The 27,858-nt window shown below is 45.1% G+C and overlaps 1 protein-coding gene and 1 non-coding gene across 2 annotated transcripts; both read left to right on the forward strand.

Annotated features, from left to right (window-relative positions):
• The first annotated feature begins 6,091 nt into the window (after nt 1-6,091).
• Nucleotides 6,092-27,007, forward strand: PABPC4 (poly(A) binding protein cytoplasmic 4). The gene is made up of 15 exons (XM_036745234.1): nt 6,092-7,394; nt 10,988-11,181; nt 12,325-12,440; nt 13,771-13,910; nt 14,411-14,505; nt 15,037-15,174; nt 16,054-16,149; nt 19,459-19,731; nt 20,310-20,397; nt 21,299-21,418; nt 22,775-22,902; nt 23,123-23,216; nt 23,358-23,488; nt 25,801-25,900; nt 26,635-27,007. Exons 1-14 carry the CDS (start codon nt 7,202-7,204, stop codon nt 25,885-25,887), a joined length of 1,893 nt encoding a protein of 630 aa, XP_036601129.1. The 5' UTR covers nt 6,092-7,201; the 3' UTR covers nt 25,888-25,900; nt 26,635-27,007.
• LOC118840571 lies at nt 18,074-18,208 on the forward strand. The gene has a single exon (XR_005009747.1). It is a non-coding gene; the product is annotated as a small nucleolar RNA SNORA55 (small nucleolar RNA).
• Nucleotides 27,008-27,858: the final 851 nt, after the last annotated feature.

Here is a 27,858-nt window from a genome sequence, read left to right on the forward strand (position 1 = left end):
CCCCAAGATGGCATGGAATCCCATATAACTTCCATGTATAACTTCGCATTGAATTAATTTATACACTAGTCAAGTTGTGGAGAAGAATTATGACCAATGGAATGAATCATGAGAAAGAAGAGACAGAACCAAAAAAAAAAACCCAAAAGCAAAAACAAAAGAGAAGGAAAAAAGGTGAACATGGAGTGTGCCTCAATCTGCATTCAAACTTCACAGTTCTTTCTCTGGATGTAGATAGCATTCTCCATCGTGAGTCCCTTGGAGTTGTCCTTGCACCTTACGTTGCTGAGAAGAGCGAAGTCTATCAGGGTTGGTCCTCACAGAATCCATTTATCTGTGGTTGTGTACAATGTTCTCCTGGCTCTGCTCCGCTCATTCAGCACTATGTCGTGTAGGTTTTTCCAGGTTGTTATGAAGTCCGTATCATCCCCATTTCTTCTGGCACAACAGTATTCCATTACCTTCATATACCACAGCTTGTTCAGCCATTCCCCAATTGATGGGCATCCCTTTGATTTCCAATTGGCTACCACAAAAAGAGACGCTAAAAATATCCTTGTACATATGGGTCCCTTTCCCTCTTGCGTGATTTCTTTGGGATACAACCCTAGAAGTGGTATTGCTGGGTCAAAGGGTATGAACATTCTTGTGGCCCTTTGGGCGTAGTTCCAAATTACTCTCCAAAATGGCTGGATCATCTCACAACTCCACCAGCAATGTAACAATGTTCCAATTTTCCCACATCCTCTCCAGCATTTATCATCCTCCTGCTTTGTTATTTTAGCCAATCTGACAGGAGAGATGTGGTATCTAAGAGTTGTTTTGATTTGCATTTCTCTAATCAGTAGTGATCCAGAGCATTTCCTCTAATATTAGAGGAATAATATATTCCAGAGACAGGAATATTAATCGGAGGCTATGGCCAGAGTCCAGGTAAAAGGCCCTGAGCGTCTGAGTTAGGGTGAGAGCCATCCATATAGTTGGAGAGAAGGTGATGGACACTAGAGATGCTGAAGTCAGGGTGGGCTAGAGTGAAGAGAAGGGAAAAAAACTCTGTTTTTAACCAGAGTATATCTGAAACAATTTCTTAATATCTGAGCATTTCTGCTTGGATGTGAGATTTGAAGGCATGGGGGCAAAAGGGGGCAGGAGGGTGCATCCACAGGAAGCACAATAGTTGACTTTTGTTTTCTTTTTTCTCCATATTTTTGGAGTGTTGTCTGGCTCTGTACATGCATGGAAGTTTCCTTGAGCCTGAGTCCAGGGATGGGTAATGGAAAGCCTTGACTCCCTCTTCACATCTTGCTCTCAGTGTATTTTCATTGTTTCTTATCTGCTTACGGCATTTTGATGCCCAGCAGAACTGCTGTTGTGCTGGAAATGAGTCACTACAAAAGGCACCAAATTACAAAATTTCTTTCTTCCCACGTGGCTTTCTGGTGGAGGGGAGGAAGAATTTCTATGGGGCCCCAGGTGGGGAGAAAGGCTAACCCTCACACCTCCTCCCACTCCCCGCCCCCAACACCTGGCTCTCTCTTTGTGTTTATTTGTTTTGTAGATGGATAAGAATCTAAGACACAACAGAACTGAACCTTCTTGGTTGAAACCTTCTGACCTTCTAACAGAGAAAAGAGGTCCAGAAACTAGTGTGTGGTAGAGATTCAGCAACTGGACTCTCTGGGGCAGGTCCAGCACCTGGAGTCCATTGCGGGGGTCTGCCAGGTAAGCATTTGAGGCTGGAAAAGATCCAGCTCCGAGGACCAACACCTGAGATGTCCAATCCCGCCTGGAAGGGAGAGAATCGGCCACCAACTGCTTTGAACTTGTGGGGGAGGAATGTTTGAGGCAGTCAATTCTCTTCTAGGACCGAGACTGCCCTGGTTGTGGGGGACCTTTTCGTCATTCGGGGCTCCCTTTTCGTTTCCAGTATACATCCCTTTGTTAAAGGGAATTGAAGTTAACCAGTTATCAATTATATCAGGGAGATGCAGAGTGAATTGACATTCGAATCAAGCCAATAAGCATTTATTAAGAGTTTAATAAGCGCCTGGCCCCGGGGCTATACTGGGGGCACAAATACAAGCAAAAAGAAAGTCCCTGCCCTCAAGCAGTTTACATTCTAATGTGAGAGGACCACACCAAAGTTTGGGGAAGGTGCTAGCAGTAGGACTTGTTGGTGAAATCCTCTGAGTCAAGAATAGAGGCTCCAGCCCTTCTCCAAAACGAAGGTTTGGAAAGGAACTCGCCAGTGGGAGAAGGGGGCGAGGTGAAATGAGGAAGAAGGGAAAGGAAGTAAGGTGGCATCGTCAAGTGAGCATGACACTAATACTACCAATACCTTAATAAATGTGTATTGATTGATAGCCTTTATATGACATTTTTAAGGTTTACAAAGTGCTTTATAATATTATTTCACTTGATCCTTGCAACAATCCTCAAAGGCTGATGTTTTGATTATCCTCACAGATGAAGAAACTGAGGTACACAGGTTAAGTGACTTGTCCAGGGTCACGTAGCTAAGTAAGTATCTGAGACTGGATTTGAACTCATCTTCCTGACTCTGGGTTCCAGTACTTGATCTAATCACTGGTTAGATAATATTGAAGAGAGAACTGGCCAAGTGATATTGGTGGGAAAATCCTGGCTGAGAGATCAGTATCCTCAGCCTTAGGAGAATCCCCTCACTCAGCCCCTCAAAGACCCCTAGAACCTTGAGGGTAAGATATACGCACTCTGAGGACCGGCACCAATGCAAGAAAGGATTGAAGGAGCTGCTTCAGAGCCTAGGCTACCTTTAACAAGTTTTTCTTTATTTTTAATTCTGAAATGAACGAATACCAAATAAAACGAACATTCTCATATACAAAATAGAACACAGAGTTGTTATTATTGGGGCCTCCTTAATCTGGTCCTTCCCTTCTCATTCCCAAATGTTTCACAAGCTTTTATTAAATGCCCAATCTGTGTAAGGTGCTATGGGAGGCCCTAGGGTTATATGAAAAATGACACAATTCCTTCCCTCAGGGTGCGACATAAGGGGGGGGGGGGAAGGAAAGATCCAGACAGAAGCCTTTAGGAAAATGTAAAGGCCAGAAGAGAACTGTTAGCCAATGGGGGATTGGGAAAGATTTGCCAAGAGGCCAAGCCTGGGCTGACCCTTGGAGAAAGGAGAAGGGTTCTGAAAGACAGAGAGGTAAAGGGAGTGCATTCCCACCAAGGGAATAGCTCTCACAAACGTATGGAGGTACAAGATAACATATCAAATTTGGGAAGGGCTAGTGATCCAGTTTGGTCAGAATTCAGAGTAAATGAAGGCATGTAAGGTAAAATGAAGCCAGAATCACAGGTAGGAGCCAGATCATGGAGGGACTTGGGTCACAGACCCGGCCCAAAGAGTTTATATTTTATCCTGGGCTTTACCTCGAGAAGCCTCTGAAGAGTTTTTGAGCAGAGAGGGGTGTGAAAAGGTTAAGTACCAAACTCATCTTGGCTGCTGTATGCCAAAATGGACTGGGCAGAAGAAAGACTGAAGAGCAGACCAGTTAAGAGGCCAGTATCATGGCCAGATAGGAAGGATGAGGGCCTGAGTGAGAGTGAGTGGGGAGGATGGACAGATGTAGACCAAACTCCCTATGGCAACTGATCACGAATGGGAAATGCAGGTGAAGGAAGAGGGTTATTTTAATAGATTAATAACATCTTAGGATGACAATACTTTTGACCTTGAGGACCCTGTGAAAGGGAATTGGGTGACCCCCACCTACCCAGGGTGCAGGGACCATATTTTGAGGACTGTTGGTATAATGGAAAGAGCCCTGGATTTGGAGTCAGGAGATGCCATTCAACTGGCTGTGCTGCTGGGTCTCCGTTTCCTCGTCTGAAGAATGGGAGGGTTGGACTTAGCTTTTCATCTCTCTCCTTTCCACCTCTAAATCTCAAGGACGACTCCCTAAGATTGCTGAGAGAAAAATCCTTTGTTAACCTTAAAAGATGACAGAAATAGCTTTCTAATAATGAAAAGTAAACACCCTAAGGATGCTCACTGGCTCTCTTTTTGTGGCTAGAGTATAGATAGCACTTTCATTGTTATATCGACCAATCAACAACTGTTTATTAAACACCTACTAAGTGCTCGGCCCTGTGCTGGGCAGGGGACACAAGCACAAAAGACAAAATAATCCCGACTCAATCCCTAGATGTTTACAATTGAATGGGGGAGAAAAACAAGGATATATTTTAAAAATTTTCAGCATTACCATAAAGGTAATTATATATTTATATAAATAAATTATATAATATATAATTATATATTATATATATATTCATTTGATCCTTACAACTATCCCAGAAGGGTGGTGTTTTGATCGTCCCTGTTGCACAGATGAAGAAACTGAGGTACACAGTTTGAGTGACTTATCCAAGGTCACATAGCTAAGTATCAGCCTGGATTTGAACTCAGGAATAATCTATATATAATATTATATAATAATATGTAACATAAAACAGAACTTACATATGCATACGTATCATATATGTATACATGTGGGAATATCCATATACATACATATATTTACATCTATGTATACACATATATACACACATCTATAAAATACAAGCTAGTTTGGGAGGAAGGGCCTCATACAGACAGTGTCTGAGCTGCATCTTCAAACAAGAGCAAAGACGATGAGGGAGAAGTTCGGAGGGCATGCACTCCAGCCTTGGGGTACAGCCAGGGATTCCACGGAGCCAGCTTGTACCAGCTCTCGAGAGACTGGCTGTTAAATTTTCAGCGTGAGCATTTACACTGGGGAAGTTGGCAAATACTACAAATCTGGCCTTGATTGATTGTTTTATTGACTGTTTAGACTCATGAAAGTGGAGGGAAAATGCTAAGTCAGGTTAAACTTGGAGGTGCATTGTGTATTCAATTCTCCCCCCGCCCCAGGCCTGTTGCTGACCATCTCCTAGCAGGCCCCTGGGTATAGCAGGTGCCAAGGCAGGCCTGGAGACGGAACTTTGAGCAGAGGGAAGTCTAATCTGGCCTTTGTTCTCCTCTGTCAGACTCTAAGGGCAGGGATTGAGTTTTTGCTTCTCTTTGTATACAGTGCTCTTAATTATTGGGCTTGCTGCCGGTGGGTCTGCCCCTCCTAAGTGTTGCACGGATAAGGCACCGCATCTCCCAGCGCTGGCCACTCTCCCCATGCCCAGAACCCTCTCCCTCCTCCGCTCTTACTACTGATCTGCCTGGCTTCCTTCGAGTCCCAACTAAAATCCCACCTTCTATAGGAGGCCTTCCCCGACCCCTCTGAATGGCAGCGCCTCCCTTCTCATCATCTCCTATTTCTCAGATACAGCTTGCTTCCTACATAGTGTTTGTAAGCTCCTTGGCTTAGTGCAGTGGCTGGCATACAGTAGGTGATTAATAAATGTTTGTTGATGATTGAATATTTGATCTTCCTGGGACTGAAGGCTGTGAGCAATAGCCAGTGAGACCCGAGGGACAGGGTGGTGCAGCTTCGGAACTGTCTGGGGCACTGGGAGGTTTAGTGATTTGCTCAGGCTAACAAAGGCATTCTTTGGGAGTGATGGGACTTGAACCGGGGTCTTCTCGAAGCCCAAGCGCCCTCTTGGTACAGTAAGCACCACACAATAAATGTTGACCCTACAACTCCGTCTTTGGGGCAGTGGGTGGAACAATTGGAACTTAATAAGTTAATTTTGACAGGTGGGTTTTTTTTTTTTGCGGCGGTGGGTAAACAGTAGGTGCTCAATAAATGTCAGTCCCACGAGCAGGCACTTAATAAATGAATGTTGACGGTTTCTGATGACCGGGAGGTTCCGTAGGGGATCCAACCGTCGCCTTCCCAACGGTCTCCCAACGGCCCCTCCCCGCCCCCACCCGCGACCACGTGCAGCGGCAGCAGAGCCAGGGGCGCGGTGAGGCTGGGGTGGGGGAGGGGAGGCGGCGGCGGGCGCGCGGGTCCTCCGGGGCTGGGGGGCGCTCTGGCCCGCCGCGCGCACCTCTCGCTGCCTCGCCGGCTCCCGCTCGCTCTCCCGCTCGCTCTCCTCGGTCGCACGCGCCGCCGGGGCTGCGTTGCCTTGCGCCGCGCTGCGCTGCGCCGCGCTGCGCTGGGCTGGGCCGAGGCGGGCCGGACGGCGCCGCCCGGGGCGCGCCGTGCCCTTTGACCGGCGGCGCTCCCGGGGCGGGGGTATAAATGGGGCGCGGCGGCCTCGCGGCTGTCTCTGTCTCTCGGCTCCTGCCCCTCGGCTCAGCGCTCCGCGGCCTCCCACCCCCCCCCCCCCCTAAAAAAAAAAACCCTAAAAAAATAAGCCCTGCAAGTGAAAGCCGAAGAACGGACGCGGACGCGCGGGGAGACCGCTACCGAAGGACTCGGGGATTGGCTTGAGAGCTCCGGCGCCCAGAGAGGAGACCTTTGCCCCGCTCCGCCCACCCGCCCGCGTGTCCAGTCCCCGCGTGTGGCTTCCGACCGTCCGCGCTCGGGTACCGCGTGTCCGGCCCCCACCCCCGCGTGTCTCCGCTGCTCTCCTGTCCGTCCGCGCCCGGCCCCCACGTGTGCATCCCCCGCGCGTTCCTCCTCGGTTCCGGCCGGGCCCCCACGTGGCCGGCCCCCGGCTTTCCTCCTCCGTCCCCGGCCCCCACGTGTCCTTGAGCCGTGTGCCGGCTCCCTCCCTCCGCGCTTTCCCCACGTTCGCGGGCCGCCGCGCTCCCACGTGGCTTCTCCCCCGCGTGCCGCCGCCGCGGCTGCTGCTCCCGGCCCGGCCTCCGCTCCCCTCCCCGCGGGGAAGGCGACAGCTGCCACCGCCCGCCTGCGGGGCGTTCTCAGATCGCGGCGTGTCCCCCCAAGCCGGCCGGCTCGTCCTCGTAGAGAAGGGCCTCGTCCGGCGGCGTCGGGATCGGGCAGAGCCGCCGGGGAGGCAGCGCCGCGGGCTCCGGCCCCATCTTGTGCTGCTCCGGGCCGGCCGCGCTCCGTGACATGCGCCTGTGACCCCCCCCCACCCCCACCCCGGCACGGCGTCCGCACGTTTCTCGGAGGCTCTCGGCTCCCGTTCGTCTCGTCTCTCGTCCGGCGCTGAATCTTGGCCTCGGCCGGAATTGTGAAAGTCCCGTCTCTTTTTCTCCTTGGCTGGGTCCCAGAAAGAGTTCCTCCTGGCGGGGCTCGGGGTGTTGGGGGGCGGGGAGATGAACACTGCGGCCAGCAGTTACCCCATGGCCTCCCTGTACGTGGGGGACCTGCACTCGGATGTCACCGAAGCCATGCTGTACGAGAAGTTCAGCCCCGCCGGCCCCGTGCTGTCCATCCGGGTGTGCAGGGACATGATCACCCGGCGCTCGCTGGGCTATGCCTACGTCAACTTCCAGCAGCCGGCGGACGGTGAGTATGGCACGGAGGGGTCGCCGGGCTCGCGTGGGTCGAGGGCTTTGTACAGTCTGCGAACCAGATGAACGCTAACGAGGCTCGGATTCTGTGGCTCGACCGCGGCCACGCAGCCGGTGGGTGACAGCTGGGACTCAGATCGCAGGCTTCTGACTCCCAGCGCTAACCACTGCGCCGGGGGGCTTCCCCCCAAGGAGCCCCAATGTTTTAACGCTGTAGGCTCAGTAACGGGTAGGCGGCTTCAGTGATAATTTGAAGCCTTGAGAGCAGCCCGACACTGAGTTATCTGTCCCCTCGAATAAGTCCGAGCCCCAGTTATCCTCCTCTGTAAAATGGAGACCATGTGCGGTGTGCACTGTTCGCATCCCGGCGGTGGAAGGGGTGGGAGTAAGCTTTGGTGTGGCTCAGCTAGCGCTATAAAAATAACTGAGCTGATCCTCACTACAACCCTCATGGTATTGGTGGAGCGGCGATTCTAGTGCGGTCCCGCTGCTTCTGAGCCCCTGGGGGCCATGTACGGGAAGCGAGGTCTGGGATAGGAGTAGCGGTCCGCCGAGGCCGAACGTAACCGAACCGTATTAAGTGATCGATAGTTGTGAGTTGCTGATTATTAGCTAACGGAAGACGGAAGGAGAAGGTGCAGCCATTTCGCTGATTAAAATTTCTATGTGCATCTTGGTTTGCACGCACTCCTTCCCCCCACCCCTCCCCCAGGGCACATGTGCAACCAGTTGAACACAATTAGCTTCTTCCTTGTTTTGGACTCGGGAACAGAAAAACTTTTATCTAGTAGTTGTCCCGGTGTTCTGTCCCTCATCTCTTACCCAGGCAGGTAAAAGGGACAGCCCCCAGGTCAGCCTTGCAGAGAGCGTGCCTTACAGCCGTGTCCTCCTGAACCACAGTACTGATTTTGTCCGCTCTTTGGGTGTCTAGAGGAATTCGTGCCGGAGCATCACGTAGAGGGGGAGAGCATGCCGGTGACAGCGCCGGTGAAGGTCCAGGCCTCAGTGTCCCAAACTAAGCTTGGGGAATATCGTACCCTGCCTTAGGGCATCCAGTGAGAGCGTGTCTATGGAAGCATTTTGTAGCCATAGACAATTTTCTCCAAGGGCTGGCTTTGGACTAGATGACCTAGTTCTTAACATTGTAAAAGTTGTATTACCGATGATACAAAACCAAAATTATTTGAGCGACTGTTTGAAAACTTGGAGCGAGGAAAATCTAAATTCCTATCAGCCCCTTTGGCAACAGGAAAGCACACTCCCAAGGTTACTGATATCCCTAGTTAGCTAATTGGGAGCCTGAGGCCCAGAGAATGTTGCTTATTCAAGGTCAGAGTGAGACAGTGGAAATGGAACCCAGCCTTTCGCCTTCTCATTCAGGGCTCTAATCAGTAGCGACATGTAGCCTTTTTTTGAACACAGTGTGATTTTGAACCCTACCAGGACGAACACAAAAGATTGGGGGGCGTAGTGCTAGGAGGCTAAACACGGCCTTTTTAAGGGAAGTAATTCTCTCTTTGGTGCATGTGTTAGCTGCAGACTGCCTGTCACCTTTGAACAAAAGTACTGTTCGGTTGCAGATAACATAAGCTATTGGTTGTGTCTTTGCCAAGGCATACTTGGGCAGGTCCTCTCCCTGCTATAAATAAATGCTGCCCACTTTGACTGAGTTGTCTTTAGAAGTGCCTTCTTGAAATTCAGTTTTTCAAAGTTATTGATTCATATCAGTGAAATGAAATCCCTTGGTACCAATTATGTTAGTTGCCCACATTATCCTAGGGATTGTATTATTAAATACAAATACATAATAGAGCTTCAGGACTGTGTTTCTGCCCCTCCTGCACACATTTTTATTTCTATTTTTCTATTTGTCTCTAGCAAGAGCCCACTCTAGCATAAGTGGAACCCATAGGGTTTTGCAACCATTGGGTAGAGAATGTAATTTTCCTTGGCAGATGTCAGTAATTTCGAAGGAATAGATAAGTTTTTTACAATATGAGTTTCAAAACAAAATAAAACTTGCCCTTGCTTAACATGCGTTTGGAAATTAGTATAGTCTATTCTGAATTTAGCATTTTTAGGCCCTGGCATAGGAATGAATGATGAATTCAGCACTTTTAGGGCCACAGTGCTAACTTTAAATTTGGAAGTGTACCCTCTGATTCTTTAGGGGCTTTGAGAACTGGAAATGTGCCTTTCTGCTGCATTTTTTGGTGATTAAGAAACTAAACTAAAATGAGATAATTTTGGTTTCTGATCCCTTTGATGGTGTCTCTAATTGGAAATGTTCTTAGCTGGAAATTTTCAAACTATCTAAAATACACTTGATACTCTGAAGACACACTGATTGAAGGGGGCAGTGTGGGTCTAACTTGCACTAGTACTAAAGAGAGGACTACGGGCTGTCCAATCAGAATCAAAATCAACTCTCTTTGCCCAAGAAAACTCTTATTAACCAGAGTGCCTAGAGAATAGGGGGAGTTGTCTTGTTAATCGTAGTCCAAGCTCTTGTTCATGCTTTCTTCCACAGTGCCCAGTGCCCTTTGCTAGTCTCCTTCTGAAAGACTGAGAAGTGACTTCCCCTGTCTCCAGCTAGTCAGGGCTGTGCTCTCCAGTGCCTTTGTCAAGCCTCTTCTCCCTGACAAACCAAAGCAACTTGGGGTGTATTTTGTCTCTGGTCTTATTATCCAGAACTAGATGTAGAAAATTGGGCATTTGAGCTAAGTATATATCCAGCCCAGCGTCATCCCAGATTGTGTGTGTGTGTGTGTGTGTGTGTGTGTGTTTGCCCCCCCACTTTTTGGTGGAGAAAACCCTAACTGGATTTTGTTGCCCCAATCCTTTTAGAGATACTTTAGGAGAGTTGCCTAAATTCATTTGATACCATTTTTCAGCATGGAGCCCTCCAATTTCATTGGTATTAGGGATCCATCCAGAGGATGAAATTCAACCAGTGCAGAGCAGTACCTGTCCAACTTTTAAAGATTTAGCTGCCTGGGACTAGAGCAAGGAATGAAGCAACCTGACCAGGGCCACATAAACCAGCATGTGTCATCAGTGGGAGGCTCCACATGCTGTTGTGTGTCCCCTAGACTACATTGCCTCAATATTCTGCATGCCTGGGGTTGCCTTCAAAATTAGAAGCTGTGCAGCCTTCAGTTTTCCAAGAAAAAAAAATGAGGGCTATTGGGAAGTAGAAGGAACATAAAGTCTGAGGATCCTCTGGAAAGCTGAACAGGTCTGAGCTGCAAGATTTGTGAGATGCTGTACATACTGTCTCATCGGATCCTTAGGAGATTGTGAGCTAGGTGCATCCTAGAGATGAGGAAATGGAGGTTGAAGGCTCCGGGTCACAGAGCTAGTGTGGCAGGATTGCACTCAGAAATAGCATGTTCATTTTTTTTTTTTGTCCTGGATCCTCTTGGCGGTCTGAAGCCTAGGGACCCCTTCTTAGAATTAAGAACTCCTCACCCTATACTAGTCATGGCATTCCAAAACAGACTGACTTTAATGGCCATGTTTCAAGCTAGTTACCTTTGTTTTCACTTAGTGCTTTCTCGGGCTTTCCTCTCTTCATTTTCTTTCTAGCTGAACGTGCGCTGGATACCATGAACTTTGATGTAATTAAAGGCAAACCCATCCGGATCATGTGGTCTCAGCGGGATCCCTCATTGAGGAAATCAGGAGTTGGGAATGTTTTCATTAAAAACCTGGATAAATCCATAGACAACAAGGCACTTTATGACACCTTTTCTGCATTTGGAAACATCTTGTCCTGCAAGGTAAGTAGAAGTAGTGGTTATTCCCAAGGAAAAATTAAAGTTTACTTTAATTTTTGTAAAAAGTAGGGGCGGTGGGGCAGTGTAATGAAATTCGAAAGCTTCTCAAAAGGCTAGAGAAACACAACTCTTAATTTCCCAAGTCCGTTTTTGAGGAGACAGTGTCCTAGTGAAAAAGAGGCCTGCACCTGAAAGAAGACCTGGGCAGCTGTTCTCAGGCAGACTGAGGGTAGTGGTGATGACTGGCAGATGACTCCAAGGAGAGAAGGGTTAAGTACTGGATGTATGCAATGGGTATTCTTTATGGAAACCCTGAAAATCTAAGGCAAGGAGAGATCCCAGACAGCCTGGCACATGAGAAGGATATAACATTGGCCACAACCAGTAGAGCCCTTTTGCATGGGCTTAGATTCTGCTGGCCTCAAGCTCAACTTAGAGAAAATTACTCTTCTTTCCAGGCCTTCCCTCCCAGCTTGGGCCTTCTCCCTAACTTCTATTCACTATTGGTCCTTCAATTTTATTGTTTTTATTTAGAACTTAACAAATACCCAATAAAGGAGCATTTCCATTTCTCTGGATTCTCTCAGGATCATGACCTTGGAGTCCTTCAGTTCTTCTCTCTCCATCCTCACATCAGCTGCCAAGCTTTCCCTTTGGATATCTGGCTCTGCCTCCCCTCACCCACAGATAACTACCCTACCTTGGGTGCCTCAAATCCCCCTGTAGACTGGCTTTCTGGATTCTCTCTCTTCCAGCCATTCTTTCACATGACTTCTCAGATAATCTAATACAGCCCTGGGACAGTCCACTCTTACACCGAGTCCTTCTAAGGCTCCTAATTGACTTCACTGACAGTTAAGACCGTTTACAACGTAGCTCTCGTGTACCTGTCCAGCCTCATCTTAATCCAGTCAACTACAAACATCTTTGCTTTTGTACAGCATTCCCATAAGCTGAATTGCAGCCTCTTCCCCACACTTCCAGTCCCTTCTTTCATGGCATATCCCCATTATCACCTTCATGTCACTTCCTCTATCCCTGCATCCTTAAATTGTAAACCCTTAAAGGGCCATAGGTATCTTTGTATTAAGGACTTAATGTTAGTTGAGTTAAGGCAGTAACATATTTGGTACCTGTATTTTTTAGGTGGTGTGTGATGAGAATGGTTCTAAAGGCTACGCATTTGTGCACTTTGAGACCCAGGATGCTGCAGATAGGGCCATCGAGAAGATGAACGGCATGCTTCTCAACGACCGCAAAGTGTGAGTGTCACAGCCAGAAGCAACAACCATCGCATGAACCGTGGTGCATCTCAGTATAAACAGGGACACACAAGGCTACTGTTGCTCTCGGCCCAAGCCGTGGCCTCCTACCTCTCCACTACAGGGCTGGTGAGTCTCCCTGCCCAAGCCGTGGCCTGCACAAGGCGGGCTCCCTGCCCAAGCCTTAGCCTGCTACCTCTCCCTTACAGGGATCAGTGGGCCCCTCCTCTCCTGAAAACGAGAGGATGGCTAGATGAGGGCCCTGAGCTCACTCTGAATTGGGTTTATGTTGATGTCTTGGACCGTTTTGGTCACTTTTAAATACACACTAGTGTGTATTTAAAGCATCATTGTTTTTAATGAAAAATGATAACACCTTTTTCTGTAAGTTCAGGCTGTTTGGACATCATGGCTCTTAGCCTTTTTATTGTAAGAAGAGTTTTGGCCTAGTTGCAATGAATCCTTTTTAACTGAAACATCACAAATCAAGTGTGTTCACCAGTCCCTGTATTGTAAGAGTTGGTCTTCTAAGCTAAGACCTCATTTTGGAGTGGTCATTTTAGGGTGGAGACGTTCTGGTAAAAGCAGAGGGGTGAGGAGGAAGGGGCAGGCGCTTCACTGATTTTTATACAAATGCAGGGGGAAGGTCTATGCTGGGACTGTAACAAGCAGAGCATCCATGCCATCTTGCACACACCTGGTTGGGTGGAGGGTGGGGAAGACAAATGGACTGAGAACTGGCATATGTATCTATCTGAGGAGCAAAGGACCCTCCTCCCCCGAATGGTTCTTTTCCACACATTTAACAAGTATAAAAGTGAACATTTTTTGAAGTGTGGTGGTAACAATCTTTGCCCCTGGCATTGTGATATAATAGAATGAGCTAGGAAACTTGCTTTGTCGTTAGTCACATCCGTACACATTAGACAAGTCACATTCCTTTTGTGGACCTCAGTTTATGATTTATATATGAAAATGAGAATGTTAGCCGGGGTTTCTAAAGATTTCCATTCTGTAATCAGGCGCCGTTGCTGTCTGGTGAGATGGAGAGAATTGATGGGTAGCAGGTGGGAGGGAGCACGGATAGATGGTGCTGGCCCATGGAACCGAAGGTTTGCTGCGCAGTGACAGATGGGTCAAGTTGTGGTCTGTTGGTGACTTTTTCTGAGCCTGACTGTACACCCCTTTGCTATCCAGGTTGGTGGGATGCTGAGGCTTGCCACTGTCACTGTGTGACTCGTCTGCCAGCGCAGACTGATGGATACCTGGCAGCAGCCCGCTGAATTGAGCTCTCGCCACTGGCAGAATGATTTCCTTTTTCACTTTCCAGGTTTGTTGGTAGATTCAAGTCAAGGAAAGAACGGGAAGCAGAACTGGGCGCCAAAGCTAAGGAATTCACCAACGTTTACATCAAAAACTTCGGAGATGACATGGACGATGAAAGGTTGAAGGAACTTTTCAGTAAATACGGTGAGTCTGCGGCTGGGGTGTGGCAGTCTCGTTGGAAAGAGAAGGCAGACCAGACTTTGAACAAAACTAGATTGGAACGAAAAGCTTCATCTTGTCTCTTCCTTACTTAGCTGTAGTCAGTGAGATATTTATTCTCACTAACTGTTCATCTTGCTCTTACCACTTCATAGGAGTCTTTCCCTTCTCCATGTAGTCTCTAATTCTTTTATATGTTTATTATGCTAAATTATACCTGTCACATAAAATGGTTCCAATTTTTTGTTAGGTCCTTTTTTCTTTTTCATGGTATTTAAAGTCCCAGCAATGGGATTACTAGGTCCGAGGATATCTTTATATTTTGTACCAAGTTTGTCTTACAACAGTTCTTTAGCCCTAAAATCTGTTTTTCTACCTTTAAAAACTCTTCGTTTAAAGGAGCCTTCCTCATGAATGCTTGGTATTGAATTTATTTATTGGTTTCACAGACTGCTTCAATAATGACCCTTCTTACCTTAACACAGGTAAAACTCTGAGTGTAAAAGTGATGACTGACTCTAGTGGGAAATCCAAAGGCTTTGGCTTTGTGAGTTTTGAGAAACATGAGGATGCCAATAAGGTGAGATCACATGCAGGGGCCTCTTGGGGACTAGAAGTGGGAAGAGATTGTGCAGAAATGTCTTTTAAAGAGAGGTTTTTTAAAAAGGGAGTTGGACTAAATAATAGAGTAAGCATTTTCTGATACCTGTGTAAACAGGGCATCTCCTGGCCCTCATGGAGCTCCCTGTGGTAGGGGGTGAGACAAGCACAGATAAGGAGGGGGAGTAGCACATTCTTATAAGGGCATTAGGTGCCAGAACAAAGGATCGCCTGAGGTCCAGAGGGAGGGTTACCAACCGCAGATCAGGGAAGTCTTCCTGTTAGGTCATGGTCAGTTTGTCTACAGTTTCGTAGAAAAGCTATTTCTATTACCTCTGGTGTTGGCTCCATGGATGTTGGAAAGAATTGAATTCTTAAGAGGCCCTTTTTGTAGTGAGTACTTCTCAAACAGGTTGTGTGGGTTATACCCAAAGCAGTGATCTTAAAACAGATAAAATAGTTGAATTTGTCTTAGGATAATTTAACTCAGAACTTCATTTTTTTTACCCAGGCAGTTGAAGAAATGAATGGAAAAGACATCAATGGGAAAATGGTATTTGTAGGCCGAGCACAGAAAAAAGTTGAACGCCAGGCTGAATTAAAAAGGAAATTTGAACAGCTAAAACAGGAGAGAATTAGCCGCTACCAGGTGAGATAGGATCGGGTTGGCACACGCTGGGTAGTGAGTGTGATGGGACAATGGACACTGATAGTAACGTAGAATGTTGGGTTCTGTTTTTCAGTTTGTCAACTGGAGGTGCGCTTAGATGATTTGTAATTAACACACAGTGTGTTTAACATGAGGGTATTTTGCTTTTTGATGTTTTCATTTACCTGTCAATCAAACATTAAGTAAACCCTCAGCTAGCCAGGCACTGTGCTGGGAGTACAGAAAGAGGCAAAAGACAATCCCTGCCTTCGAAGAACTTAAATTCTAATGGGGCAGACAACATGGACAAACAAGCTGCGTACAAGATAAATGAGAAATATTAAAAAGAGGCAAGGCCCCGGAATGAAGAAGGGTTAGGGGAGGCTTTCCTTGGAAGGTGGCATTTTAGATGGGAAGCCAGGGAGGTCACTAGTCTGAGTGGGTGAGGCAGAGGGTTCCAAGCATGGGGGCAGCCAGAGAAAAGTCACTGCAGATATTCTTGGTTCTATAATTTTTAACTCCATCAGGATATACAAATTTTTCCATCTTTATTTCTAATGGTTCAATAGATTGTGTTAAGAATTATGCAACATATGCAGCCATTCTGCAGTTGTTGGGCAAGTAATTTGTTTCCAGCTTTACCATTACAAATAGTGCTGTTGTACACATGTCCATCTTTGACCGTGTTTGAGGCTCTCTCCTCTCCCCTCCTGCTCTTGGAACCTTTAAGGGAATGGTTAGGACTTTACACATCAAAGGAAAACCTCTAACTTAAATCTGCTTGTGAGTCTGACAATCATAACTGTAACAATAGTTTGGCTCTTGTTAGTGTCCCTTCTCATGGCACAGACTGCAAGATATCCGTGTTGTTTTCTTTAGGGAGTAAATCTCTATATTAAGAACCTGGATGACACCATTGACGATGAAAAATTAAGGAAGGAATTTTCTCCTTTTGGATCAATTACCAGTGCTAAGGTAGGTTTTTTGGGTTCTCTTATTTTAAATCAGGAAGGCTAAATAGGTGTCTTCATGGAAGCTAGGAACCTCACAAAGGACATCCTATCTAACCCAACCCAAAAGGGTTGAATCCCAGGGTGATCCTTTCAAGTTGTCATGGAGCTACCTTCTGAAAGGCAGCTTACAAGGAATTCCTCCTTTTAAAGCTCAGCATTTACCTCAACTGCTCGCCTACTGGGAATAGAGAACTAGGACCTTTGGGTGGAAAAGTTATGTTTTGGTTTTGTACTTAAAAGATGTAAACAAGGGAAGTCTGGGTTAATGCCTAGCAGAGATGATTGGTGCTTCAGCTATAGAGGGACAAGATGTTTCTAAGGTCCCTTTGAACTCTAGAAGGTTCTGTGTCTTAGAAACTACTTCCTTGAGTTTTAGTTATAATTGCTTTCCTTTTAAAGAAAATTGTTTTTAGCTTTCAACATTCACTTTTATAAGATCTTGAGTTCTAAATTTGCCCGCTCCCCCCCCCCCAAGATGACATGCAATCTGACATGGAATTATACATGTACAGTCACTTTAAGCATAGTTCCAAATCAGCCATGTTGTGATAGAAGAATCAGAACAAAAGGGGAAAACCATGAGAAAGAAAGAACAAAGAAAAGAAAATGTTTCAGTCTGCATTTTTCCTCTGGATGTGTTGACGGCCTTTTCCATCTCGAGTCTTTTAAAATTAACTTCGATCATCGCATTGTTGAAAAGAGCAAAGTCTGTCAAAGTCAGTCATCACACAGCACTGTTACTGTGTACAGTTTTCTTCTGGTCCTGCTCTCTTCACTCAGCATTAGTCCATGCGAGTCTTTCTAGGTTTTTCTGAAACCCGTCTACTCGCCATTTCTCATGGAACAATTGTATTCCATTACATTCATACACCACAGCTCGTTCAGCCATTACCCAATGGATGGGCATCTCTTCAATTTCCAGTTCTTTGCCACCACAAAAAGAGCTGTTATAAATACTTTTGTACATGTGTGTGCTTTTTCCATCTTTATGATCTCTTTGGGATACAGACCTAAAAGTTGTGTTGCTGGGTTAAAGGGTATGCAGTTTTATAGCCCTTTGGGCATAGTTCTAAATTGCTCTCCAGAATGGTTGGATCAGTTCACAACTCTACCATCAACACATTAGTCTCCCGTATCTTCAACATTTATCTTTTTCCTGTTTTGTCTTGTCGGCCGATTGGGTAGGATTGGGTAGGTGTGTGAGCACCTCAGGGTTGTTTTAATTTGCATTTTTCAGTCACAGTTGTTCTTCATATTACTTGTAACAACAAAGAAGAATCTTAGGATTGTGATTATGTAGCAAGACCTTCATTCAAGGAGAGGTGCTTTTGATTTGATTCTTGGAAATGGACCAATGTCTTTGGCATCATAAACCCTAAAAATTTTGAGTGGTCATGTATCTTCTATTTAAGTATGTTAGTTTTTGGTCAGACCTTAGTGCTCATCTACTTCATCAGACCTGTCTATTCCCTTACGTCATGTGAAAGGGAGTCCTTTGATCTGTGCCCCCACCTAAGCACCTTCATTTAGTTAACAGCAGTGGGTTACTAGTACTCTCCACGAAGCAGAACCTGTCCTCCCTCATCTTGCGGGAGAGGTGCTGTGGCAGGAGAGCTTCCCTGTTTCAGCCAATCCCTGCTCCTCAGCCCCCATCTCTTTGGCCAGTGGCATCTATCTCCCAGTAGGAATATTGGTCTCATGGTTTGAGGATGGGCTGTATGTGCCCTAGCCCAGTTGCCCTCCAGGGACATCTGCCTAGTGCCAGAAAAAGAAGGGAAATAAGCCCTCTTGGGATGCCAGCAAGAGTGGTGCTTCTACCCCATCCCACTTCTTCCTTCTCCTAATGGCCATATCCCAGAAGCATCAGTGGTCTCATGTGAAGAGCTGCACCTGCATCTTTCCCATTCTTGGCTGCTTTGTGCCTGTCTGGGGACAGGTGGTGCGACAGTACCAGCAGAGGAAATCCAGACAGGTTGCCTTGTGTTTATTTTGGGGCTTGTCTCTACAACTCTGCAACACTTGGGTATTCATGTGTTAAAAGCAGAGATCTCTCACTGTAAAGCCTGGATTTGGAGTTCAGATCTGGGTTCAAATTTGGGCTTTTTGAAAAGTCTCAAGTGAAAGAGGTGTCAGGGTATGTTCAGGGTGCAGAAAACAGACCTGTTCGTGACAGAGACAGAACTTAGAGGCATTTTGCCTTGTGGTAGAACTGAGCCACCAGTTTTTAGGTGTAGGAAGCAAGGAGCTGACTGGTATTGGCCTGGAGGTGGGGGAGATGTGAATCTGATTAGCAGACTAGGTTTGACCTTGGAAATATATATATATCCGAGTTCCAAGTTCATTGGGAGTTTTAATCCAGGGTCTAGGAACTTGTTTTAATCTATTTGTATCAATTGTATTTCTGTATAATTCTTTTTATTCAAATTCAGTGTATAAATTTAAAACATTTTGGGAAGCAGTCCCTAGGCTTCACTAGTCTAGTGACAAAAAGTCTGGACTGAGGGGATTTACAGAAGCAGTTCTGTCCTCATTTCCTTACCCCTTTCCTTGGTCTAGCAGACCTTGGCACCAAGGACAAGAAAGAACCCAAGTTCATTTACCACATTTTATGCAAAATGTTAATCCATAATTCCTTTATTACAGTTTAGACAAATATTTGCGCTGTTCATCTCTTTACTCTGGAATCTGCCCTTGCTGGCAGGTTGGCTACAAGAGTTGAAAGTCGAAGTTGGAGATTGCTTCCAGTGTTGGACTCACAGATTTGCTTTGGAGCTATAAACTAGCCTCTCAGATTGGGAATCAGGCAAACTAGAGCTTTCCCTTTTGTTTACACATCTATACCCATCCCTCTTCAACTTTACACAATTGCAAATTGAAGTTTTTTTTTTTCTGGATGTGTCAGGCCTTTAGTGAGATGAAAAATTTTACCTCTCTCCTATCAGCTCAGGTGGGACCAGGCAGTAGGGTACTGTGATATGATTCTCTACCTGCACATATGAGGAAAAAGTAGAGAGAAAAGATTAATGGTATCTGCGACTGTGTTCCTCATGTTTTGTTTAGCATGTTTTGTTAGCAAAAACACAGGAAGAAGATATGGTGGGGGGAGGGGGGGGTACGTACTTGAGGAAGCATCTTGTTTGCTAATATTGGCATAAATTCCAAGGAAAAAGACTTGGCTTAATGCCCCCAGAGTTATTTCTGGGCCTTATTTACAGATAAAAACTTGGGTCTTAGGTTTTTCTGTTCTGCTAACATCTCACCTTCATTTTAGGTGATGCTTGAGGATGGGCGAAGTAAAGGGTTTGGCTTTGTCTGCTTCTCTTCACCTGATGAGGCTACGAAAGCAGTGACAGAAATGAATGGGCGCATCGTGGGCTCCAAGCCCTTGTATGTTGCACTTGCGCAAAGGAAAGAAGAGAGGAAAGCCCACTTGACCAATCAGTATATGCAGCGTATCGCAGGAATGAGAGCCCTCCCTGCCAACACGATCATTAACCAGTTTCAGCCAACTCCTGGGGGGTACTTCATGCCAGCAGTGCCCCAGGTATTTGTAGACTTGGTCTATAGGAAGGAGGCTTTCCTGAAGGGGGTTGGAGGCCAAAATGGAGGATCTAAAGGTTTAGAAAGAACATGCCTAATGTCAGGATCCACACTGCAAGCTGATGAGATTTGGCAGATCCAGAGACATCCTGTTGGTCAGTGGGTAGACATGTGACTGGGAAGCCTGCACCTTGGCTTGCCTGCCTGTCAACGCTTGGTCAAACACAATTACTTTGGGGTGATATTTGAAAAGAAGGAGAAAATTCCCATGGATGAAATTCCCAGGTTCGTGAGGTACTGATCTGTACACACAGCATGAGTGTATGGTAATATAATTCTATAGGCTATAATAATGCTGGTAAATGTTTGGCCTGTGAGATAGGACAGGTGGGCATGCCAGGCTGTACAAACCTGGCATGGGAACTCCAGGAAGAAAGCATAGCGACACTTTTGCTGATTTACAGGGTATCTTAACTGTAGCCTTTGAAAAAAGGATGGGGCTAAAGGAGAGGAGCATATAACGTAGTAATTATTTAGGAATAAATGCCTTCAATAAAAGATTGTTGTGGTTTTTTTAATCAGGCTCAGAATAGACCTCCATATTATGCTCCCAATCAAATAGCGCAGATGAGACCTAATCCACGATGGCAACAAGGTGGAAGACCTCAAGGTAAGCTGAGAGATCAGCTGCATTCAGTGCTGTGGAGGGGTAGAGAGGGTGGGTTTTATTGCTGTGTGGTCAGGAACACGCGAGCTAGCCCACCTGGTATTTCTGATGGTTGGTGTTCCACTTGGAGCTTCCATAGGTTTTGTGTTATCTGAGGCTGGGCTAGTCTCAGACCCTGTGACAGTGGTTCATTCCTTTAAGATGTGTTCCCTTTATTCCAAATCAGTAGCTTCATATGCCAAGAATCTGTCAACTTCTAAGTTGAAAACCTAAATCTTTTTTTTTGCCTAGGTTTGTTTATTGGTAATAACTTCAGTAACTTGAATCCACAGATAAAAGGAACATATAATCAGAAAATTGCAAGTAAATACAGATTATAACTGCAAATTTCTATTCACAAAGGTCATAGTGCAGGTACATTAACTAGAAGCATGCTTCTGGGATTATGACCGAACTGTTTTAAAATACAGGTGTAAAAGTACATCTAAAGAAAATGAAAGATGATCTGTATGTACCCTTAAAATCAAGTTCTGCTTCTGCCAGAGATATGACAGCTACAGGATTCAAGTAATGAGCAGTAGGAGCTCAAGAAACTGAACCTGGTCAGGGAATGGATTTTTTTTTTTAACATTTCACTAAGAACACATTGACTACATGAATAAGGATTCATGCTAAGCGCCAGCTGTAAATGTGTCCAATATGGATTGGTGTGTGTGTAAGTGGTATAGATAGCATCAAGTGAGGGAGATGGCGTTACAAGCTGGGATTGAGGGAGAGACCATAAGGATTTACAGACTTTTCCTATGATTGCTTTTGCCTATCCTTTTCCCCCAGTACCCACACAGCTTCAGTTTTTTTGTTAGGAATTTTTCTTAATGCTCAGTGCTGCTTTTCATCCCATTAGGCTTCCAAGGAGTGCCAAGCACCATTCGCCAGTCTGGGCCACGCCCAACTCTTCGCCACCTGACTCCAGCCAGTAATGCCCAGGCTTCTCGAGGTCTTCCTACTACACCTCAGCGAGTGGGTAAGTAAATAAAAGTCCTCAAGGTTGATGGGTGTTGGATTTAGGTATCAATGGTTCTGTCCCCATTTTGTAGAGACTAGGGAGAATCAGGGTCCAGATGCTCTGATCTCTGAATTCTAGCCCTCTTGCCACTTAGGTCCTGTCAGAAAGGACTTGCTTCCTTCTATATTAAAGTATTTTTATTTTTTAAAGTATTTCCTAATTACATGTACAACTTTTTTTTTTTTTTAAGATTTTGAGTTCCAGATTCTCTCCTTCCTCACATCTCTTTGAGAAGTCAAGCTGTTTGATTTCATTTACACTTGTGAGGTCATGCAAAACGTTTTCATGTTATATGTTGCAAAAGAAAACACAAAATAAGAAAAATCAGTTGAAAAAAGTAAGCTTCAGTCTGTGCTTAGAGTTCTTCCCTTCTCTCTGGAGGTGGAAAGGCATTTTTCATCTGGGTCCTTGGGAATTGTCAGGATTGTTACCTTGCTCAAAGAAGCCAAGTCTTTCACAGTTGGGCGTTGTGCAGTACTGCTGTTACTGTGTGCCATGTCAGATTTCTTCATCCTGTAAATGGCAGGCCCTGAGGTCTCTTCTGGCTCTATGAGTTTGAATCCCCAGCCCTGCTCTCCCTACTGTAGGGCCTCCATACAGTAAGGGAATAAAGGGCATACACAGCATTTGGGTTTGGGTCCCTTCTAGCTCTACACCAATGGTGCTGAGTTGTTGAGGCTTACATTTTTCAGTTAAATTTCATTAAGAGAATATTCGCTATATAAAAATACCAACAACATTTTCTGTGTTCTAGCACCTTTGTGAAAAGCACTTGGGTATTCGTTGTCTCTTTGATCTTTTAAATCTAGGTTTGGTTACAGTGGGAAATACATGGAATTTGAAGGCACAACCTGGTCTTAAAAATCCCTGCTCTGGTTGGGTATACATTGTGGGCGATATTTGTGCTTTTCTTCTCTCCCCCTGCTGATGGGAGAGGGGTGAAGTCATGTGCTCCAGGGGCTGAAATCAAGACCAGTTTCAGCTTAGCTGCCCAGACCCCTTCTTTGGTAGGGTTTGGTTCTGAGCTGGGCTTTTCTGAAATGGAACCAAGTATGTAGATAAGGCTAAATCAATTTAGACCCAAAGTAATGGTGGGTGAGTGACTCGGAAAGGGGTCTAGTTTTCTTTTTTGGTGCTGAGGTTAGTGGGGATCCTTGAGTGTTTTCTACATTTACAAAACAATCATCAGTTGGTGTGGGCCTGCTCGGCATAGGGTTGTTGGCAGCTCAACTACCCGTCATGCTCATATTGAATTTTTTGATTATTTGCTGAAACTGAGCCTTTTTTTTTTTTTTTTTGGTGCTTTCTTTTTAGGGGTGCCTACTGCTGTGCAAAATTTATCTCCTAGACCCTCCGTAGCTACCCCTGCACCTAGAGCTGTTCCTCCTTACAAATATGCTGCAAATGTCCGAAGCCCCCATCCAGCTATCCAGCCTTTGCAGGTAACAGGGAAAGCTCTATGCTGAAGTTAACCTGGAGGGGTTTCTACTGCATGTTGAACGGGTGCCTCACTCAGCTAGTGATGGGAAAAGTGACCTGGAACTGAATCTCATTCTTTGGCATGATAATTGGAGTACCTACTCTTGGTTGCACCCTTGGATCATTCCTTGTTTGCAGTATTCCAGGTGCTTTGCTGAGCCTCTTAACTCTTCTGACCCACAGACACCTCAGCCAGCAGTCCATGTGCAAGGCCAGGAGCCCCTGACAGCTTCCATGCTGGCCGCTGCTCCTCCCCAGGAACAGAAGCAGATGCTGGGTGAGTGAGGTGGGCATTGCGGCAGGTGGGGGTGGGGGCGGTTGTCTCTGCAGATCCTGCCTCTCTGGAGGAGCCAAGCCCAAACCAGGGTCTTTACAGGGAGCCAGGCCAACCTAAACACGTGTTAAATTTCTTTTGTAGGTGAGCGTTTGTTCCCGTTGATTCAAACCATGCACAATAATTTAGCAGGGAAGATTACAGGTATGCTGCTAGAGATTGATAATTCAGAACTGCTGCACATGCTGGAGTCTCCAGAGTCCCTCCGGTCAAAGGTAAGGCTGCTTGGTTTCATAGAAGGGCAAAGGGCAGCTTGTTTGCTCTCTGCTTCCTGAAAACTAGCCTGGTTTAATGGAAGAAGACCCAAGTGTGAATTGTATCCCTGTTGCTTCTCCAAACAGTTTTAGGGCTCCGTTTTCTCATTTGTGAAGTGAAGTGGTTGGAAAAAAAGTTCTTTAAGATGCGGAATCTTGTCCTGTGAACAAAGAGTGGCTTCATGCTGGACTAAGTTTTGGGACCACCATGTATATATAGCACAGCAGGAGGAGGAGAGGGCAAATAATGGGAGGGGTGGGGGAAACCGGAGTCCCCCAAGAGTAGAAGGGTGGGCCTTAGCAAACCCTCCAGCCCCTCCAATTCTGCCACTTTTCCTGACTCACCTGCTGGCAGTAGGTCACCTGGACTCCTGGCCCTCTTTGCTTTTTCAACACCTTTGAGACACTTTTTTTTAAATTTTTTTTTGAGATTTTTTATTTTTAGTTTACAACACTCAGTTCCAAATAATTTTGAGTTCCAGATTTTCTTACCCCACTCCCTCACCAAGACGGCATGAAATCCGATGTATCTTCTACACATGTAACTTCGCATTGAACTTATTTACACAATAGTCAGGTTGTAAAGAAGAATTATGACCAATGGAAAGACTCAGGAGAAAGAAGAAACAAAACCAAAGAAAAAACAAAAGAGAAAAAAAAAGCAAAGGGGAAAATAAATGGAGAGCGTACAGTGTGCCTCAATCTGCATTCATGCTTCATAGGTCTTTCTCTGGATGTAGATATCTCTCTGCCTCATGAGTCCTTTGGAGTTGTCTTTGCACCTTGCATTGCTGAGAAGAGCGAAGTCTATCAGGGTTAGTCATCACAGAATCCATACGTCTGTGGTGTGTAATGTTCTCCTAGCTCTGCTCCGCTCACTCAGCATTATATCATGTAGGTTTTTCCAGGTTGTAATGAAGTCCATCTGCTCCTCATTTCTTATGGCACAATAGTATTCCATCACCTTCATATACCACAACTTGTTCAGCCATTCCCCAATTGATGGGCATCCCTTGATTGCCAATTCTTTGCTACTACAAAAAGTGCGACTGTAAACATTTTTGTACCTATGGGTCCTTTTCCCACTTGTGTGATCTCTTTGGGATACAACCCCAGAAGTGGTATTGCTGGGTTGAGGAGTATGAACGTTTTTATAGCCCTTTGGGCATAGTTCCAAACTGCTCTCCAGAATGGCTGGATCAGTTCACAACTCCAGCAACGTAACAGTGTTCCAATTTTCCCACATCCTCTCCAACATTTATCATTTTCCTGTTTTGTCATGTTAGCCAATCTGACAGGAGAGATGTGGTACCTAAGAGTTGTTTTGATTTGCATTTCTCTAATCAGTAGTGATTTAGAGCATTTTTTCATATGCCTATAGATACCTTCAGTTTCTTCCTCTGAAAACTGCCTGTTCATATCCTTTGACCATTTCTCAAGTGGGGCTTTGTGACACTTCTGTCACCCATAAATGGGCCATCTCTAAGGCCTGAAGTGTCTCATTAAACTCTTCTTTCTTCCTCCAGCTTGCTTGTTCTTAACGTCCAGCATAATTTGCTCTCCTTCCATTTTTTAGACTCCAGCCAGTTTGACATTGCTCTTTCTTGAATCACATTATTTTGTATTTCTCATCCCTGGGTGACTCCCATCTTCTTCTTTGTTATACCCCTCCCAGCTGAGTCGAGCGCAAATAAAGACAAGCCCTTCACAATCTACCTCCATTTATAACTTCATTGCACCTTGACCTCTCAGCCAATTTAACATCTCATCTGCTGCCTTTGTGCATTTGCACAGGATACACTTGGGGGCACACACTCGGCCCCTCCCCTTCTCCCCCATGAGGAATGGAGGAACCTTCCTTCAAGACTCACTTCAGGTGTTAAGACCTCCAGGAAATACCTCCCTCCTCAAATTAGGTTAATTTACTTAATTCCATGTTAAGTTCCTTGAGGAGTAGAACTATATTTTTTTTTAATTTGTGTCTTTTAATTGAGCTCACAGTGTCCTGTGCATAATAGGTGCTTCTTTAAAAACATGTTGAATAGCATTAATTGAACTTAGTGATCTAGCTTTGAATGAATGTATCTGGGCCTCTAAGCCGGAGCTGAGGCATGTGCCATGTTTAATGGGGACACGTGGGGATTATGGAAATATAAGTGGAAAAGGCCCCCAGGGCAGGGACTGGTGGTTTTTTCCTCTGTGCCCTGCACATAGAACACATAATTAAATGTGCTTGTTAAATGAATGAATGAATAATTGATAACTTGGTCCAGGTGGAGGAAGCCGTAGCAGTATTACAAGCTCATCATGCCAAGAAGGAAGCTGCTCAGAAGGTGGCTGTGGTTGCTGCTACCTCTTAGACCAGAAAAACTGGTAAATAGACTTCCACAATTCATTAACAGTTAGAAAGTGTTTTGAATCCTATTGGTCCCCAGTTAGCGAAACCCAAGCAATCCCCCCTCGTGCCCCTTGTGTGTGGGTAGGTTGGAAGTGTGTGGGCTTAGTTGATGACTGCTTGCATTTGAGGCTTTAAGGGTAAGGACAAGAGTGAAGACAATTGTTGCTAGGACCAAAACTGATTGAAGAGTTGGCCACTCTGTAGCTCCTCCAGTTCCCTGTGCCCAGGAATGTAGTGGGAGGGCAATTCTGGTTTTTGGAGCTGAAAGGCCTGCCCTCGAATTCTAAATCATAAAATTTGTAAGTAATGATAAGGGCAGGGACTTGACTTTGGACAAATCTTCCCTTCTAGACTTCACTTTCCTCATTTGTCAGAGAATGGATTTTGGTGACTTGAGTTGTACTTTTCTAAATCCTGTGATTTTGCCCTTCATAACTGAAATCTCTTAAGGGATTCATTAAAACCAGATGAGCTAATTAAATAAATCCAGTTTCCATCGCTAAGTTTTACAGGACTATGCATGTATATATAACTTATCACACTGTTTACCTTCTCAATGAGGGGGGTGGAGAAGGAGGGAGAGAATTTGAACTCAGTTTTTGCAATGAATTTTGAAAATTGCCGTTGGGGAAATATAAAATGCTAAATTTAGAAAAAAATTTTGATTTAACTGAATTGTATCTGAGGAAAACTTTTTTTTTTTTTTCAGGATACTCTGAAGTTAAATAGCCCCTTCATTAGATGTTCATTCACTCAACATGTGGAGACTTCATGGTACTGCAGACTGAACAATAGATGGCAGAAGAAACTGCTGCCATTCTGGATGTTTTTTCTTTGGGAAAAATCAATTTGAAAGGTCAATTCTTAAAAACCTAAGCTGTTTTTCAGTGGTCAAAATTTGCAGGTTTCTTGTGTGTTGCCTGGACCCTGTTAACCTTTAATTTAATTTTATTTAATTTTTCTCTTCTAAAAAAAAGCTTTTCTGACAGTATTTTTGTTTTGGTTTTATCGGGAATTGGTTTTATTTGAAGTATCCAATTTACAGTCTGGAAAAGTGTTTCTCAATAAAGAAGTAAAACCTTCATAAATTGCCTCTTTATTTTTATTCCCATATTTTCAAACTCTACTGGAGTTTATTTTGCTTCTGTCAAATAAGTCCAAGTTTTCACTGGAAGGAGTCTTAGAACATGGATAAGTCAGAATGGAATTGCACAGATAGTTTGTTATTCCTTGTTTGTTCTGGTTTTCCGAGCAGTTGGCTATTTCCAAGGTAATGAGGAGGACTGTTTGGGGTTGTCATTAAATTGACATGTTAAAATACGATCTGCCACGCTTTAACTGTCACATTAGAACCTGCAGCTCCTTATAAATAGGAACTGTTTATGTTGGCCTCAGTTGTGTATGATGAATGGTTTTGTACGTCTCTCAGGCCAAGACAGGACTTAAAATGCTTGCACGGGGAATTTCAAAGGACATTTCAGGAAAAAAGTTTTGATTTAGAAGGTGATACTGCTTTTGAATCATTATTGAAACAGCGCCCCAGGGTTGTAGAATTGAAACTCGTAGGTCAGTGACCCTATGGCTTCCTCTGATAGCAAACTTTACAATATGCTTTTTATTCAGCTTAATGTGTAGTCCATTCTAAAAGGGTCACTACAAAAGACCATCTGGAAGTAGAGGGGTTCTGGAGTCTGGAAGACTGAGTTGGACATTTTTTATTGTAAAACGTTGAATATTTTGGTACATCACAAATCTCCACAAAGAATCAAGGTTACGACACTAGCCCAAAAGGCAAAATGAGAGATGAGCACCTATAGGAGATTGTGGACAAGAATTAAACTGGTTGAGGTGGGTTGGGTCACAATTTCCACTAATGGGCTGACTACCTTTAGAAATTATATCTGTGCCCTAGCGTGTCTGGTTGGCTTGGAGT

The sequence above is a fragment of the Trichosurus vulpecula genome, chromosome 2, assembly GCF_011100635.1.
Source record: "Trichosurus vulpecula isolate mTriVul1 chromosome 2, mTriVul1.pri, whole genome shotgun sequence".
Lineage (NCBI taxonomy): Eukaryota > Metazoa > Chordata > Mammalia > Diprotodontia > Phalangeridae > Trichosurus > Trichosurus vulpecula.

What these genes read in the sequence shown, in the direction of transcription:
- PABPC4 (XM_036745234.1), top strand. Translation starts at nt 7,202, where the DNA reads ATGAACACTGCGGCCAGCAGTTACCCCATGGCCTCCCTGTACGTGGGG. An exon ending in GAAACATCTTGTCCTGCAAG is followed by an intron (nt 11,182 to 12,324) that starts GTAAGTAGAAGT and finishes TGTATTTTTTAG; the next exon opens with GTGGTGTGTGATGAGAATGG. An exon ending in CAGCTATCCAGCCTTTGCAG is followed by an intron (nt 22,903 to 23,122) that starts GTAACAGGGAAA and finishes TCTGACCCACAG; the next exon opens with ACACCTCAGCCAGCAGTCCA.